The 13,307-nt window shown below is 50.3% G+C and overlaps 1 protein-coding gene across 4 annotated transcripts in view; it reads right to left on the bottom strand.

The window, feature by feature from the left end:
• ANKS6 (ankyrin repeat and sterile alpha motif domain containing 6) overlaps nt 1–13,307 on the bottom strand; it is a 77,865-nt gene that overhangs the window by 60,504 nt on the left and 4,054 nt on the right. For 2 of the 4 annotated variants that reach the window (XM_024126464.3, XM_024126463.2), the window contains exons 2-5: nt 8,621–9,117; nt 3,943–3,987; nt 3,039–3,243; nt 1,921–2,027 (exon numbers count right to left, since the gene is read on the bottom strand). In XM_024126464.3, coding sequence (XP_023982232.2) covers nt 1,921–2,027; nt 3,039–3,243; nt 3,943–3,987; nt 8,621–9,117 — 854 coding nt within the window. Of the gene's footprint in view, nt 1–1,920; nt 2,028–3,038; nt 3,244–3,942; nt 3,988–8,620; nt 9,118–10,040; nt 10,193–10,416; nt 10,550–13,307 lie in introns of all 4 variants that reach the window. The other 2 variants (XM_028493768.2, XM_028493769.1) reach the window with 2 other exon arrangements.

The following is a 13,307-nucleotide window of genomic DNA, read 5'->3' as shown; positions in this document are numbered from 1 at the left end:
TCCCTGCCTCTCCACTGGCTCTTCAAAAGGTGGCAAACAGGTGAGCAGGGCTTAACCCACTTAACCAGAAATAAATGCCAGAAGTCCTGTCCTACCAGGAAGGCAGAGGGGTGGTGGGTTTAAAAAAGTACAGGCTCGGGACTTCCATGGTGACACGGTGGTTAAGAATCCGCCTGCCAATGCAGGGGACATGGGTTCGAGCCCTGGTCCGGGAAGACCCTATATGTCGCGGAGCAACTAAGCCCGTGCACCACAACTACAGAAGCCCACGTGCCTAGAGCCCGTGCTGCGCAATAAGAGAAGCCACCGCAATGAGAAGCCCGTGCAACGCAACAAAGACCACTTGCTGCAACTAGAGAAAGCCCGCGCACAGCAACGAAGACCCAACGCAGCCAAAAATAAATAAATAAATTTATTAAAAACAAATAATAAGTAAAATAAAACAGCTGTTGTTTAAAAAAAAAAAAAAAAAGTACAGGCTCTACAGCCAGATGACCGAGGTTTGAATTCTGCCTCTGTTCCTCCCTGGCCACGTAACTGCAGGTAGATTAAGAGGTGACATTAGTACCACCACATAAAGGTATCTGGAGGATTTGAGGTAATTCCTAACATAGAGTAAGTGCTTAAGAAAGGTTAAGTAGTATCAGTTATTATTAACTCAACTAGGCTGTTGAAAAAACAACAAACAGGACTGAGAAGAAAATACTACCAACTATTAATATGCTTCTCTCGATGACTGTTTCCTTTTTTTCTCTCCAAGTGTTCAATAATAAGCATGTGTTTCTTTGAAAATTTCAGGCAAAAACTTCATTTGAAAACCCGCTAGGAAAAAAAAAATCCATTGGGGTAGATTGTTTTACTGGGAAAGGGAGTGGGGGAGAAAGCGGGGGGCGGGAAGAGACACAGGGAAAGAAACGGGTCTGTCAGAGGAAAGCGTGTGTGGGAGGAGCCCGGGGTCCCCGGGCTGATTCTGAATGATGTGAACCCTCGGCACGTGAGGAGAGAGATCACTGCACTTGGGTGGAGGGCCCTACCTCTCTAGCAGGGCTCAAGTCTTCCCAGACTCCGGGCTCCTCCCCTCTACAAGCAGAGGAGAAGCTCTGCTGCCCTCGCTGCTCTTCAAGGACACAACAGGACCAGCACGTATCTGTGGTGCGTGGGGCCCACAGGAGGGGAGGGTGGCGAGGGAGGTGATGCTGGCAGTGAGGAAGGGCACTCGGCCTGCCCCCTCCACAGCTAAGGGAGGCCGCAGGAGTCCCTCCACCAGACACCGAGGAGGCAAAGTCCTCCCCTCCACCGCCAGCTGCTTGGAATCCGGCTCAGGGCTCGGAGCCTGCGGGCCAGGAGGGCCTCCCAGCTTCTCCCACTCTGGGCTGAAACTCGGGGGTCACAAGAGAGACAATAGGTAAGACAGACCCTGCCCCCTGAGCTGGCTAATTGGAAGCCCCAGGTCCCAGAGGAAGGCCTGTCAAAGGGGAGGGTCTGAGGTGCCAGCTGGGGGCTTAGTAATGGCGACACCTCCAGCACAGGACCCTTGACCTGGAGCCTCCACCTACACAATTAAGCCACGGGGGTCACTGCTTTGTCTGATTCTGCTCGTGAGAGGGGCCTGTTTCCTCCTGAGTCAATCAGTTTCTGGCTGGGAGCACAAATACCAATCTAGGATTTGTGAGGACTGCCAAGGCCTTCCCTCCTGGAGACTCCCAGAAGGCTGGAGCCCAGAGAGGCCTCAGGGACTACCTGGTCCCAGCTCCGCCCTCCTTGGGAGGAGTGAAGACTTGCCTGAGGCTGTGTGGGGAGCTCTGGGAGTTTGAGAGTGGCTTCCCCCTGGAATAAGCAAGTGCTTAATCACAGGTGATTATCTCCATTCCCAGCCAGAGAACCCGGCAGGCTTAAAACTCTTTTCCAGAAACAACCCACCAGGATCACTCAGCAGCATCACTAGGTCAAAGGCCGTGTACCCGTTTTTTGCACGAAGAGTGACATCAGCTCCTTGGTTTAGCAGATATTTGACAATCTCCTTGTTCCTGTGGAAGAAAGAAAAAGCCAGAGTGAGACCCACTGAAAGGGAAAGCATGGCCTTGCTTCTGGGCAACATGAGTGGTGGCTTTAACTACAGCAGCATCTCTGCACCTGTAAAAGGGCTTGGAAAGCTGTGTCTCCCAGCCCTTGTTCCCTACACTGTGGACAGCCATGACAGAAATCAAAGGCTGAGTGCTCCTTCCACAAACAAAACAAAAACCAAGGGCTCTGCCCCCAAACTACTGGCCCCCAGGACCACATGCAGGCCCTGCCCCTCTAGCCCCAAATCAGGACTCCTGCAGCTGAAACGTGAAGCCTCCCGCAGGCCAGGATGTTTGATGTGGAAGTCTGAGGCCCATCAAATGAGGAAAGAAACCACTTCAAAAGGACGCAGGAGACTGCTCTGATCACCTGAAGCAGGACAAGGGTGGAGCCCCTAATTTGCAATCAGATCACTGAGCAGGTATAAGGCTGTATGCAGATCCCTGCCTCTTGGTCAAGCCCACCCCAAGGAGGAGGCATCCAGAGGGATGACTGGATGAGAAGGGATTCAGAAGCACCAGTCGACGCACGCCGACGCCTATGCAAAACGAGGGCTAGGACAAGCCTCACCATCAGAGGAGAAGCCAGTGGTACAAATGGCCGAAGTTCATTCCCAACAGGGGCAACAGGGGGGCTGCTATATACATCAATGTGAAACTCCAAAAGAACTAATCTGTTTGCTCAACTGAAACCAACCCACAGAAACTTATCTTTCAGCATAAAACCTTCCTTCTGCATGGTTTCTCATGGCCACAGGTGAAATTGTGTGCCAAGGCAACAGGAAATCTGGACACAAAGGGTAGGAATGCAGGATAGACTGAGCCTGCGTGGCTTTTAGTCTTTTTTGAGTGCCTCAACATCTTCATAATTGGGGGGCTTATCTGTAGCATCTCGGTACCAGAAGCCCATCAGGAACCCTATTTCAGCCCGGGACATCTTAGCCTCCCCACTGAGGGAGTAGAGCTGGCACTGACCCGTGGTAGGTGGCCTGCATGAGGGCCGTCCAGCCATGCACGCTGTCCTGCTTGTCCACGTCAGCATGCCTCTCAACCAGTAGCTGCACCAGAGGCAGCTGCCCCATGACAGCTGCCAGCATCAGTGGGGTCGCCCCATCCCCATTAACCAGGTTCACGTGGTTGGGGTCTTCATCGGCAATCTCTTTGACCAGCTGGAAGTTCCCTGCAAACAGAAGCAGAAGCAGAAGTCCTGGTGATCCGTGGGCCTGGCACCGCAGGATTATTTACCCAGTGGTTTCATGTAACAGATGTGCTAAGCCAGCCTCTGCACTGGGCTACTGGGCATCGCAGGGGCTACAAAGATGAGTCAGAGGTAACCCGCACTCTCAAATCCTTCCGTCTAGGACGGATGGAGGCAAGCACACAAACAGCTTTACCAAAAGAGAGAAATGTTACTGATATCTTAAAAGAATGGTGATGAAGGACAATGTGCATGCGGAAGGAGAGCTCAGGTCTCCCTGAGAGGTAAGGATAAGGGCGAGCTTCCTGGAGGTGGGGTGTCTATTTCAGGAGAGGCAATATTAGGCTAAACAGTCCTTCATTACAAAGAGAGTGGAGTGGGTAGGTGGGCAGCCAGGCATTTCAGAGGTAAGTAAAAGCCAGGACATAGCCACAGGGTTTAGCCGGAGAGGTAGAGGGGGCCTGAGAGAGCAGTCTGGAATCTGTGTGTAAAACAGCATGACTACCAGACTCCAGCGTCTGAACCTCCCTGGGTGAAACTAGAGCCAGGAAACAACAAAATGCCTGTTTCTTTCTCAAATACTCTGGGTGGCCTTGAAAAGGACTATATAAATATTAATTAGGTTGGAAAAAAATAGCACTGTATTCTTAAATATCCAAAAAGATTTTCTAAAGCGCTTACCCATTTTCAATGCATGGAAAATATCAGGTCGCATTTTCTCCTCATCTGGGTAAACAAAGATTTTACAAGTTAACCACGGAAAGGTTTGAAACAACAGAAAAGTCACAAGGGTGTAACGACCCAGCCTAGCTTTAAAAATGATCTGCTTCTCAAAAGCAGTCTAATCAGAGACCTGAGATGACTCCAGCAGACGTTCTGGAAGGGCTATTGTCAGAGTGTCTGAAAATGCTTCAGACACAGACCGTGGGAGGTCATCTGGCCAAGAAAACATGAATGAGCAGACCATTTCCCGATCCCACAACTCATAAAGCAGTCATTTTTAGGCATTCCAAACTTTGGGATGGCCTTTCTCGGATAGAACCGAAAAGTACAGTCTTGGAAAAATCTGGATTCCTATGAAGATTTTAAAAAGAGACAATGATTCTTTTATTCTAAAAACTAAATGTACAACCATGAGGTAATTCCAGAGCAGAGGACCCCTGAGACACTGAGCAGCTAATTCCAGAGGAGGTCATGGTCGTGGCCACCAGAAGAGCCAATGCTAATATTTGCTTTCCTTCCCAAATAAGCAGCCATCTGAATGATTCTGAAAGTCACCCCTACCCCAGACTTGCAGATGCAGCTCCCAGCAGGCGACTGCCCAACTGATGTCTTCATGCTGGGCCTTGCTGCGCCCACCCAGGGCTAGCCCCTCCCTCATCTGCTCTCTGTCATCTTCCTCGAAGCTTGAGCTAGCGGGTACCCTGCTCCTTCCTGTCAGAAAGCATCCATCCTCATGACCAGGCTCTTCGCTGGTGTGCAAATGTAGGACTTCCTTTGACTAACTCCGGGGGGATGGAGCAGCTGCAGGAGGAAACCTGTGACTCTGGGCCAAATCCCCGGTCCAGATCAGCCCCCTCCGGCAGCTGGGAGGAAGGTGCAGCGTGGCACAAGGAGCACGGAGTCTGGAGTCAGAGTACCCGAATCTGAATGCATGTTTCCAGAGAGATCTGTCTCCTCATCATTAATATGGGGATAACACACTAACATGGGGACCACGTGGTTGTTGCGGGGGTGGATAATATAGATGGGAAAATGCTTCAGAAATTCTTAGGCTCTATTCTAAAAAGAGCAATTTTTGTTATCTTTCCTAGTGACGAGCACCCACCCCAGAAAAGGTACTAGTTAACTCCAGGGCTCTTATAAGGAAGTATACACAGGGCCATGGAACCAAGTGTCTAATTTTGCCTTTGAAATACTGTTAAGAAATGATTCTGTATTTTGGTTTCAAAAAATATGTCTCGTTCCTTTAAGTGTTTAAGAGTCTAATTTGCTGTGGGCCAGGGCCTTCTCATGCCAAGACCCTTTGACAGAAAAGAGTGTGTCACCTGGCCCTAGTGTTGGTGGCTAAGCAACCTTCTGGTGCCAATGAATCACTGACAGTCTAGTCTTACCCCAGGAAGCTGGGGCAGCTGTGCCTGATGCCCAGTGACCCTGGGCTGGTCCTTTCCTCACTCCGGGCTCCAGTTTTTGCATCAATATCAGAGCAACTCCAGGGACCCTTCCAGAGCCCAAGGAACAACCACAGTTGGGGTGGGGAGGGTGTCACAAGGACAGTTACAGCCTCAAAGGTATTCTGTCCTGCAGCTAATGCAAGGGAGAGAGCTGGGGATCTCCAATGCCCCGGTGGGGGGTGGATTTCCTGGCATCTCACAAAAAAAGCTGGGGCCTAATGTTATTCATTTAATAATCTGTCATTATGAGTAACACAGCCTTTGCCCTTGCTGCTGTCCTACCTGAAGGCTCTTCCCTGAGAGGCCGCATGGAGCACTTCCTCAGCTCCTGCAAGTAGGCTGAACTCTTACCTCAAGGGGGCCACCCAACGGCCCTATTTCATACGGTGGCCTGTATCGCCCCAACTCCACTGCTCCCACACCCTCCACCTCGCCCGTTTGTTTTCTTCCCCACGATGGTACTTCCACCTACCGTACTATGTAACTTATTTTATTTAATATGCTTATTTCCTGTTTCTTGGCTGTCTTGCCTACAGAGGCCAACGTCCTCAAGGGCAGGGATTAGGTCTGATTTGTTTGCTGGTGCCTAGAACAGTGCCTGGTACATAGTAGGCACTCAAATACTTGCAGAGTAACGGAATGAATGAATGGTCAATAAAAATCCATTTTGGTAGCTTCCACTCACTGCTCTTTATGTGCCAGGCACTGGGGTATGTATTTTACAGGCATTATCCTACCACAGCTCACAGGACCTCACAAGGTAAGTGCATTTATTACGGCTGTTTTATGAAAGAGGACACTGGAGTCCTGGAGGGACAATGAACACAAGGCCACCCAGCCACAAAGTGGGAGAGCTGAGCCTCAAACCCAGGTCTATGCGATGGGGAAGTCTGCTCGTAACCATGACCCGGTCCCATCAAATAGAATGACTACAGTAACGGGTGAGGCAGCTGCCAGCATCTCTCACGCGCTCCCTCTGGGCTGGGATGACCTCACTTGATCCTCACAGCAGTCCTGTGAGGCAGGGGGTACTCCCGTCCCCCACTTATGGATGACGAAACAGAAGCTTAGAGAACGCAGGCAGCTGGTCCAAGGTCCCTTGGCCAGCACAGGCAAGGCTGGGTGCATCCTGGTAGAGGGTGACCTTGGGCACGCCCACCACTGTGTCTGCCCCGCCGCACCTTGAGGAGATGAGGGCATCGCCTTCCCAGGGTGCCAGGGCAGTCCCTAAGGAGGCACGTGGGGAGTTAAGACCCCAGAACGCCGGCTGGGGGAAATCTGAGGAAGGAGGAGAATAAGCAGTACAAGAGGCACAGCTCAGTGGCTACAGGCAGGGTGCAAGTTCCAGACTGTCGACTTCTAGGGTGGAGGCCCTGAGCGAGCTGCCTGATCTCCCTCACCTGCAACATGGCTGAAGCCAACCTCCCCGCGGGGGTGAGGTAAGAGTCTGCCTATTGGCAGAGCAGGGACGAGAGAAGACAGCTCCCTTCCCGATCTTGGCTACAGAGACAAACAGAACCAAAGCCTTTAAAGGAGGGCAGCAGCCTTGCATCAAGGAAAATACCCTGTGTGAGGCTGGAGCCCTACCTTCCAACTGCAACTCTTCCCCAGGACCTAACACTGAACTGCTATTGCTTTCTAGCCCAAGGGCTCACACCCCAGAGGCCAGCTTATTTTCTGCTCATGACCACCTGGTAGTTGTCATTAACCCCATTTTACACAAGAGGCAAAGGAAGGCTCAGAGAGAGTTACAAGCATGCCCAGCTCCCAGAGGCCCTACAAGTGCTGCTACTGGGCGGAGTCACATCCCCATGCTCTTCCCATGGATTCCCTCACCTTCTGAGTGTCACTCAGCTTCTAACCGGTATGTGACCTTTGACCAGCCTCTATTCTCTCTGGACCTCACTTGTCCAATCTGCACAAAGAGGTCTCCTGGCTCCAGACAGGTTTTCCTAAACTACTTTTTCCTTTCTGTTTGGCGTTCTCTTCATTTTCACCGTCTCTCTGTTGTTACAGGGTTTTTCAACATGTTTATTTCAGAGTTTTTTGACCCGATAGTGTATTTCTAATAAGCATTTCCCAAATGTGCAGCATCTTTTGATTGATGGAACTTTTTTTTATTGGCCATTTGAATTTTTTTTTTTTTAATTGAAGTGTACTTGATTTACAAAGCGATTGACAGGACTACTGCATATTCTTTGGATGGTTCAAACCTTTCAACACTTACAAGTCTTTTTAGCCTGTCTGATGACCTTTTCTTCCAATTTTTACCTTTCAGTCCTACGTGCTCACATGCTGCAGCCCACTCTTACAGCCCAGGCTGTCTCAGGCCTGCCACTGAAATCAGAGCATCACAGACAGAGGGTATTGAGGCTGTGTGACTCTGCATTACACGATTCTACTGCACATGATGAACTAGAGGCTTTGAAACATATGTCCTGTAGCAGATTTGCTAAGGATTGTTTAGACATCTCTTTAAGTGCCAGAAAGATGGCAAGTTTAGACATCTCTTTAAGTGCCAGAAAGATGGCAAAAAGAAAAAAGAAACAGGATACACTACTAGGTGTTGAAAAAACACAACAGAAAAGTAGGCTAAATTTTATGTGAATTAGTCTCTGGGGACTGGTCATTGGCAGCTGAGGTTAGGCACACTGTTCTAGAGCAGGGGTTGCCAAAACTACCCCTGTGCCTGTTTTCAGAATGATGGTTTTCCTAGTCACAGCCCCACCCACTCCTTGACATATCACGTAGGCTGCTTTCATGCTAGCAGAACTGAGTGGTTACGACAGAGACTGTGTGGCCCACAAAGCCTAAAATACTATATTTATTATCTGGTCCTTTACAGAAGTTTGCTGACCCATTCTAGAAGGATCCCAGAACCTCCTGCACCAGAATCATCTGGTTAGGAAGGAGGGGCCTTGCTGTGCAGGTTTCCAGGCTCTTCTGAGAGCTACCAAATCACTCTCTGGAGGGAGGGTGGGCCAGGAACCTGCACATGGCAGGCACCCCTGCCTGATTCTCCCCCACGGCACCTCTTAAGTCCCACTGCCCCGCAGGCTGGACTGTGATTTCCACATGCCCTTCTGTTTGGGCACCCCTCGGCGTTTGCCATTTAAACACAATGTGGGGTCCTCTGTGAGGCCACGGCGGGACGAGCGGGTAGTTTAGCGGTGGCGCAGCCTGACCTGTCTTGGGTCTGACAGTGGTCAGCGGGTCCAGGTAGTCTGCAAGGTCCCTGTACTTGCGGTCAAGTGCGACCTCGAAAGCGGTCTTCTCCAGCACGCTGAGGTGGTCCGGGTTGGCCCCCTTCTCCACCAGCTGCTGGGCCGCGCCAAGCCTCCCGAGGAGTGCCGACAGCATCAGCGGGCTCCAGCCCACAGTGCGGGCCGCGTGGTTGGGGTCTGCACCCCACTCCATCAGCAGACGTACCACAGCCTCATGTCCGTGCTGGATGGCGGCCATCAGGGCCGTGACGTCCAGGAGTTCGTCCCTGCTGTCCCCCGCCTGCTCGCCTGAGGGTTTGTGATGGTCCACGAAGGCACCGGCTTCCAGGAGCAGCTTCACCACGCCCAGGTGGCCACCCCGAGAGGCCACGGTGAGCACACTGGCCCCCAGCCGGTTCTGGGCATTGACATCAGCCCCATGATCCAAAAGGAGGTGTGCCACGCTCACATGTCCAAATCTGCCAGGAAGATGGACAATTAGTGACACTAAACATGGGGCAGTGATGAGGAGACAGCTCATGTAATCATTTAATTATTGAATTGTTAACTATTAAAGTTGTAATAGCTGCTTATAATCAAAGGCCTTCTTCTGCTGCCAGGCACTGTGCTGGCCCTGCATACACACCATCACAAAGGCAAGCCACTGCCCTGTCTCGTTTCTAATCCAGCTCTGCCACCCACTAGCTGCATTACCTGGAGAAAGAATTTTAGCTTTTTCGTGCCTTCATTTCCTCATCTCTAAAATGGGGATATGATTATATCTACTTCAAGGGCTGTGGAGGATTAAATGAATTAATATATATAAATATAAAATATACATAAAGCACCTAGAACAGTGCTTGGCCAAAGGAAGCACCACATAAATGTTAGCTATTATAATTGTAATCATTTAAACATTTTACATCACACAAGAGGCCAAGGTCACCCAGCTGGTTAGAGGTGGCCACAGGGTCAGAACCCAGGTCTGTCTGAACCCTGCTGCCCTCCTGCTTTCCCCTACACCACGCTGCTTCCCCCTACACCACGCTGCTTCCCACATCGCAGAGAGTTCGTGTGATTCTGCTTCAGAGCTGGGTAAGCTCCCTCTCTGTGTTCTCATTCCCCACAGGCAGGACCCATGTCTGACTCATATCTACCCTTCCCAGCCCCAAACACACATGCACAGAAGGTCCTTCGAGATGAGACAGTGGACCCCATGCCAAGAAGTGTGGCGTAGCTGTGGTCAGCAGAGGCAGGCGGGGGCACCTCTAGCCAGAGGCCTGCTGCCACCTTCTGGCTGGAATGTCCCCTGCTGGCGGCTGAGAATCCAAACTGGACCAGACCCTCTCCAGGGAAGCTTGAGCGACTGCCTGGCTGGGACGCTGGGGAGACAGACACGCACCCACCAACTCTAATACCAGGAAGAGGAAAACAGATGCCTTTTCCCAGCAAAATCTCTTCCTTCGTCTGCCGCCAGAGGGCAGAAGAGTTCTGTTTTGCAGCGTTTGGGGTTGGTGCAATCCTTCTGGGCTCAGAGCTGGAAGGAGCCTTGGACTAAAAGGAAAGAACAACAAGAAGAGAGGGGCCAGAGGTGCCAGGTTTTACAAGACCCTAATGGCGGCATGAGGTCTGCATCTGCGAGGCAACTTTTCCAATGAATCTCTTGTGGCGTTCCCCTCCTTTACGGAAGCGGTTTTGTGCTTCATCTAAACCCAGGGCCTCCCTCCTCCCTGTGGAGGCAGAGCCAAGGTTGAACTCTGTTTTGAACTTACAAATACCTTCTGGGACGTGAACCTGAACAGCACCGGGTCACTCAGCCTGCAGAGCTCGGAGGGAGAGCTTGGTGAACTGGCTTCCCCAGCTGCAGGGGAACTGGGCCTGTCTGGCCTCTTCTCCAAGAGTGGACAGAATCTGGCAAAAATGTAAGAGCTGCAACCCCAGCCTGTCTCCCTGCCCATCCTCCATAATGATATTCCCCAAACCTAAACCTCATGGCCACTCCCCAACTTCTCACTGCCTGAAAAGGCCTGCCGACTTTGTCAGCCTTACTTCCTCCCACTCCCACACTGCGCTGCCATGCTCACCTGCACTCAGCAGTTATACTCCTCCCATGCCTCTGCCATCCTGCCTTTCTGACAAGAGTACCCTCCTGTCCTTGTCTACGGGTCTAAGTACACCCGTTATCCTGCTGCAGGATTCAGCTCAGATCTCACCTCCTCTGAGCAGCTTCCAGATCATCTCCCCACATCAGTTCAGGTGTCCCTCACTTGAACACCCACAATCCCCTGTCCTCACCCCTACTGATGTACCTGGGCCCTCTTTCTATAATTGTGTCTTCCTGTTAGACTGTGCACTCTCCAAGGACAAGACCCACAGCAGAGCTCAGTAAATTTTGTGAAATGAATGAGTGAGTGAATGAACAGCTGGCATAACCACACAGAGGCTGGTCCCCAGACAGGCAACAGAAATGGCTGAAGAACTGGTGTATCCTCCATTGGAGTAGATAACTTTAAAAGATTACACTATTTAGGGACTTCCCTGGTGGTCCAGTGGCAAAGAATCCGCCTTCCAAGGCAGTGGATGCAACTTTGATCCCTGGTCAGGGAACTAAGGTCCCACATGCCGCGGGGCAACTAAGCTCGCACCCCACAACTACTGAGCTCTCGCGCCTCAACGAGAGAGTGCCGTAAACTACAGAGCCCATGCGCTCTGGACCCCGCACGCCACAACTAGTGAGAGAAAACTCGCACGCCACAACTAGAGAGAAGCCCACACGCCGCTAACAAAGACCCCGCATGCCACAACTAAGACCCAATGCAGCCAAAAAAAAAAAAAAGATTTCTCTATTTAGTCATCAAGCATGAGATAAAATCTAGCATAATCCCTGACAGCAGGTAAGAGATAAAAATCCTGTTTTTGTCTATTGGATCTTAGTAAGCCCTGAGATAAACTGATAATGCCTATTTCACAGATGAGGAAACTGAAGATTACAACGGAAAGCAATAATCCAGAATCTCTCAATTTGGAAGTGATGGAGTCAAAACTTGAACCTAGACCCTAAAATCCCAATCCCCACTTTTTCTGGTATAACAAACTCACAAAGGAGGAAAAGCGCTGAATTTGAGCAGAAATGCTGACACTTGGAATGCTTTCTGAACTCATGAGTAGCCCAAGAGGTCATTCAATTAGGCTGAAAATATAAAAGGATTCAATGAAGGCTGAGATAATTTTGTGGATGCTAAGCTTCTAATAGGTAACTACTGAAGATAGGGAAGCTCAGGGCTTTCTGAGCAGCTTCTACGATTACCAATTAATTTCAGCAATTAACACCTGTATTGAAAGACCTGGCACACACTCCCACTCAAAGCCCTGGGCTGAGAGGCCAGCTCTGCCATGCTAGCAGGCGGAGAAGTGAAGGGCAGGAGAAGGAAAGTAAGGAAGCCAAGGGTGAAATTAGAGCCAAAGTAAACACCAAATAAGCTGTCCCTTTAATGTTTAGCAAATTTGGCAAGTGGCTTCCTTGTGGCCAACACCAAGAGGAAAATGGTGAGTTAAAGGATTCATGGCTGAGAGCAGACGCTGGGAGCATAGGCTCTGGCACACCTGCCTAGGTGTGAATCTGACTCTGTCTCTTACTAGCTGTGTGGCCTTGGGCAAGTAACCTAACTTCTCTGAGCCTCAATTCTTTATCTGTAAAATAAAGGAAGGCAACAGTACCTACTTCCTCAGATTCTGTGTGGCCTGAATGAGTTAATTCATTTGAAGTACTTAGCACAGTGCTTGACACAAACTAAGTGCTCAACAAAGGTTATCATTTTAAGAATAGGAAAAAAAACATGAATGAAACCATCTCTGATGCTAAAACACTCACAAGAGACCAAAGTGCAGTCCAGGCACAGGGCCTCTGATGGTCCTGATGCAATGACGAGCTTTGGAACACAGAGAGCTGGGAAGATAAATAGATGCTCACTTCATTGAAAGTGGTGGCTGCCGGGAGCGCCATCTCTGAGGCCTATCTACTTTCAAGGAGAAAGAGCATAAGACTGGAACGTGTCGGCACACAGCCATGCGCTTGGCCGTCCTGACCCAAAGGTCAGACAAACTGTGTATCCTTTAGGAAGTATCCCTACATATTATTCCTCAACACTGAGCTCTTGATGCAGGTTAGGCAAGCGAATGCTTGAGCACAACCCAGCACAGACAGTACAGATGGTCAGTATCACAAACTGAAGTACAATAAATTTTAAAGTACCCAGGCCCTGTCTAGGCTCAGCTAAAGGTTGAGTCAATTCTCATCATTTCATAGGACGACCCCATTCTACCACAGTAAATTAGAGAGTATGTCATAGCGAACGCTTCCAAAATAGCACCTGTAAGATAAATGGAGGAAAAAAGAGGAACGTAATTAGTCCAGAGCCTTTCGATTTGCAAGTGACAAAGTCAGGACACTTGGACCACAAATTCCAGGTCTTTTTACAACAGCAACTTGTAGAGAAGGAAAATCCTCTAAAAATGTTAAATTATGGGCTTCCCTGGTGGCGCAGTGGTTGAGAGTCCACCTGCCAATGCAGGAGACACGAGTTCGTGCCCCGGTCCGGGAAGATCCCACATGCCGCGGAGCGGCTGGGCCCGTGGGCCATGGCCGCTGAGCTTGCGCGTCCGGAGCCTG

This window comes from Physeter macrocephalus, chromosome 9 (genome assembly GCF_002837175.3).
Source record: "Physeter macrocephalus isolate SW-GA chromosome 9, ASM283717v5, whole genome shotgun sequence".
NCBI lineage: Eukaryota > Metazoa > Chordata > Mammalia > Artiodactyla > Physeteridae > Physeter > Physeter macrocephalus.
The sequence above is the reverse complement of the archived record's forward strand: the minus strand, read 5'-3'. Positions and strand labels throughout refer to the sequence as shown.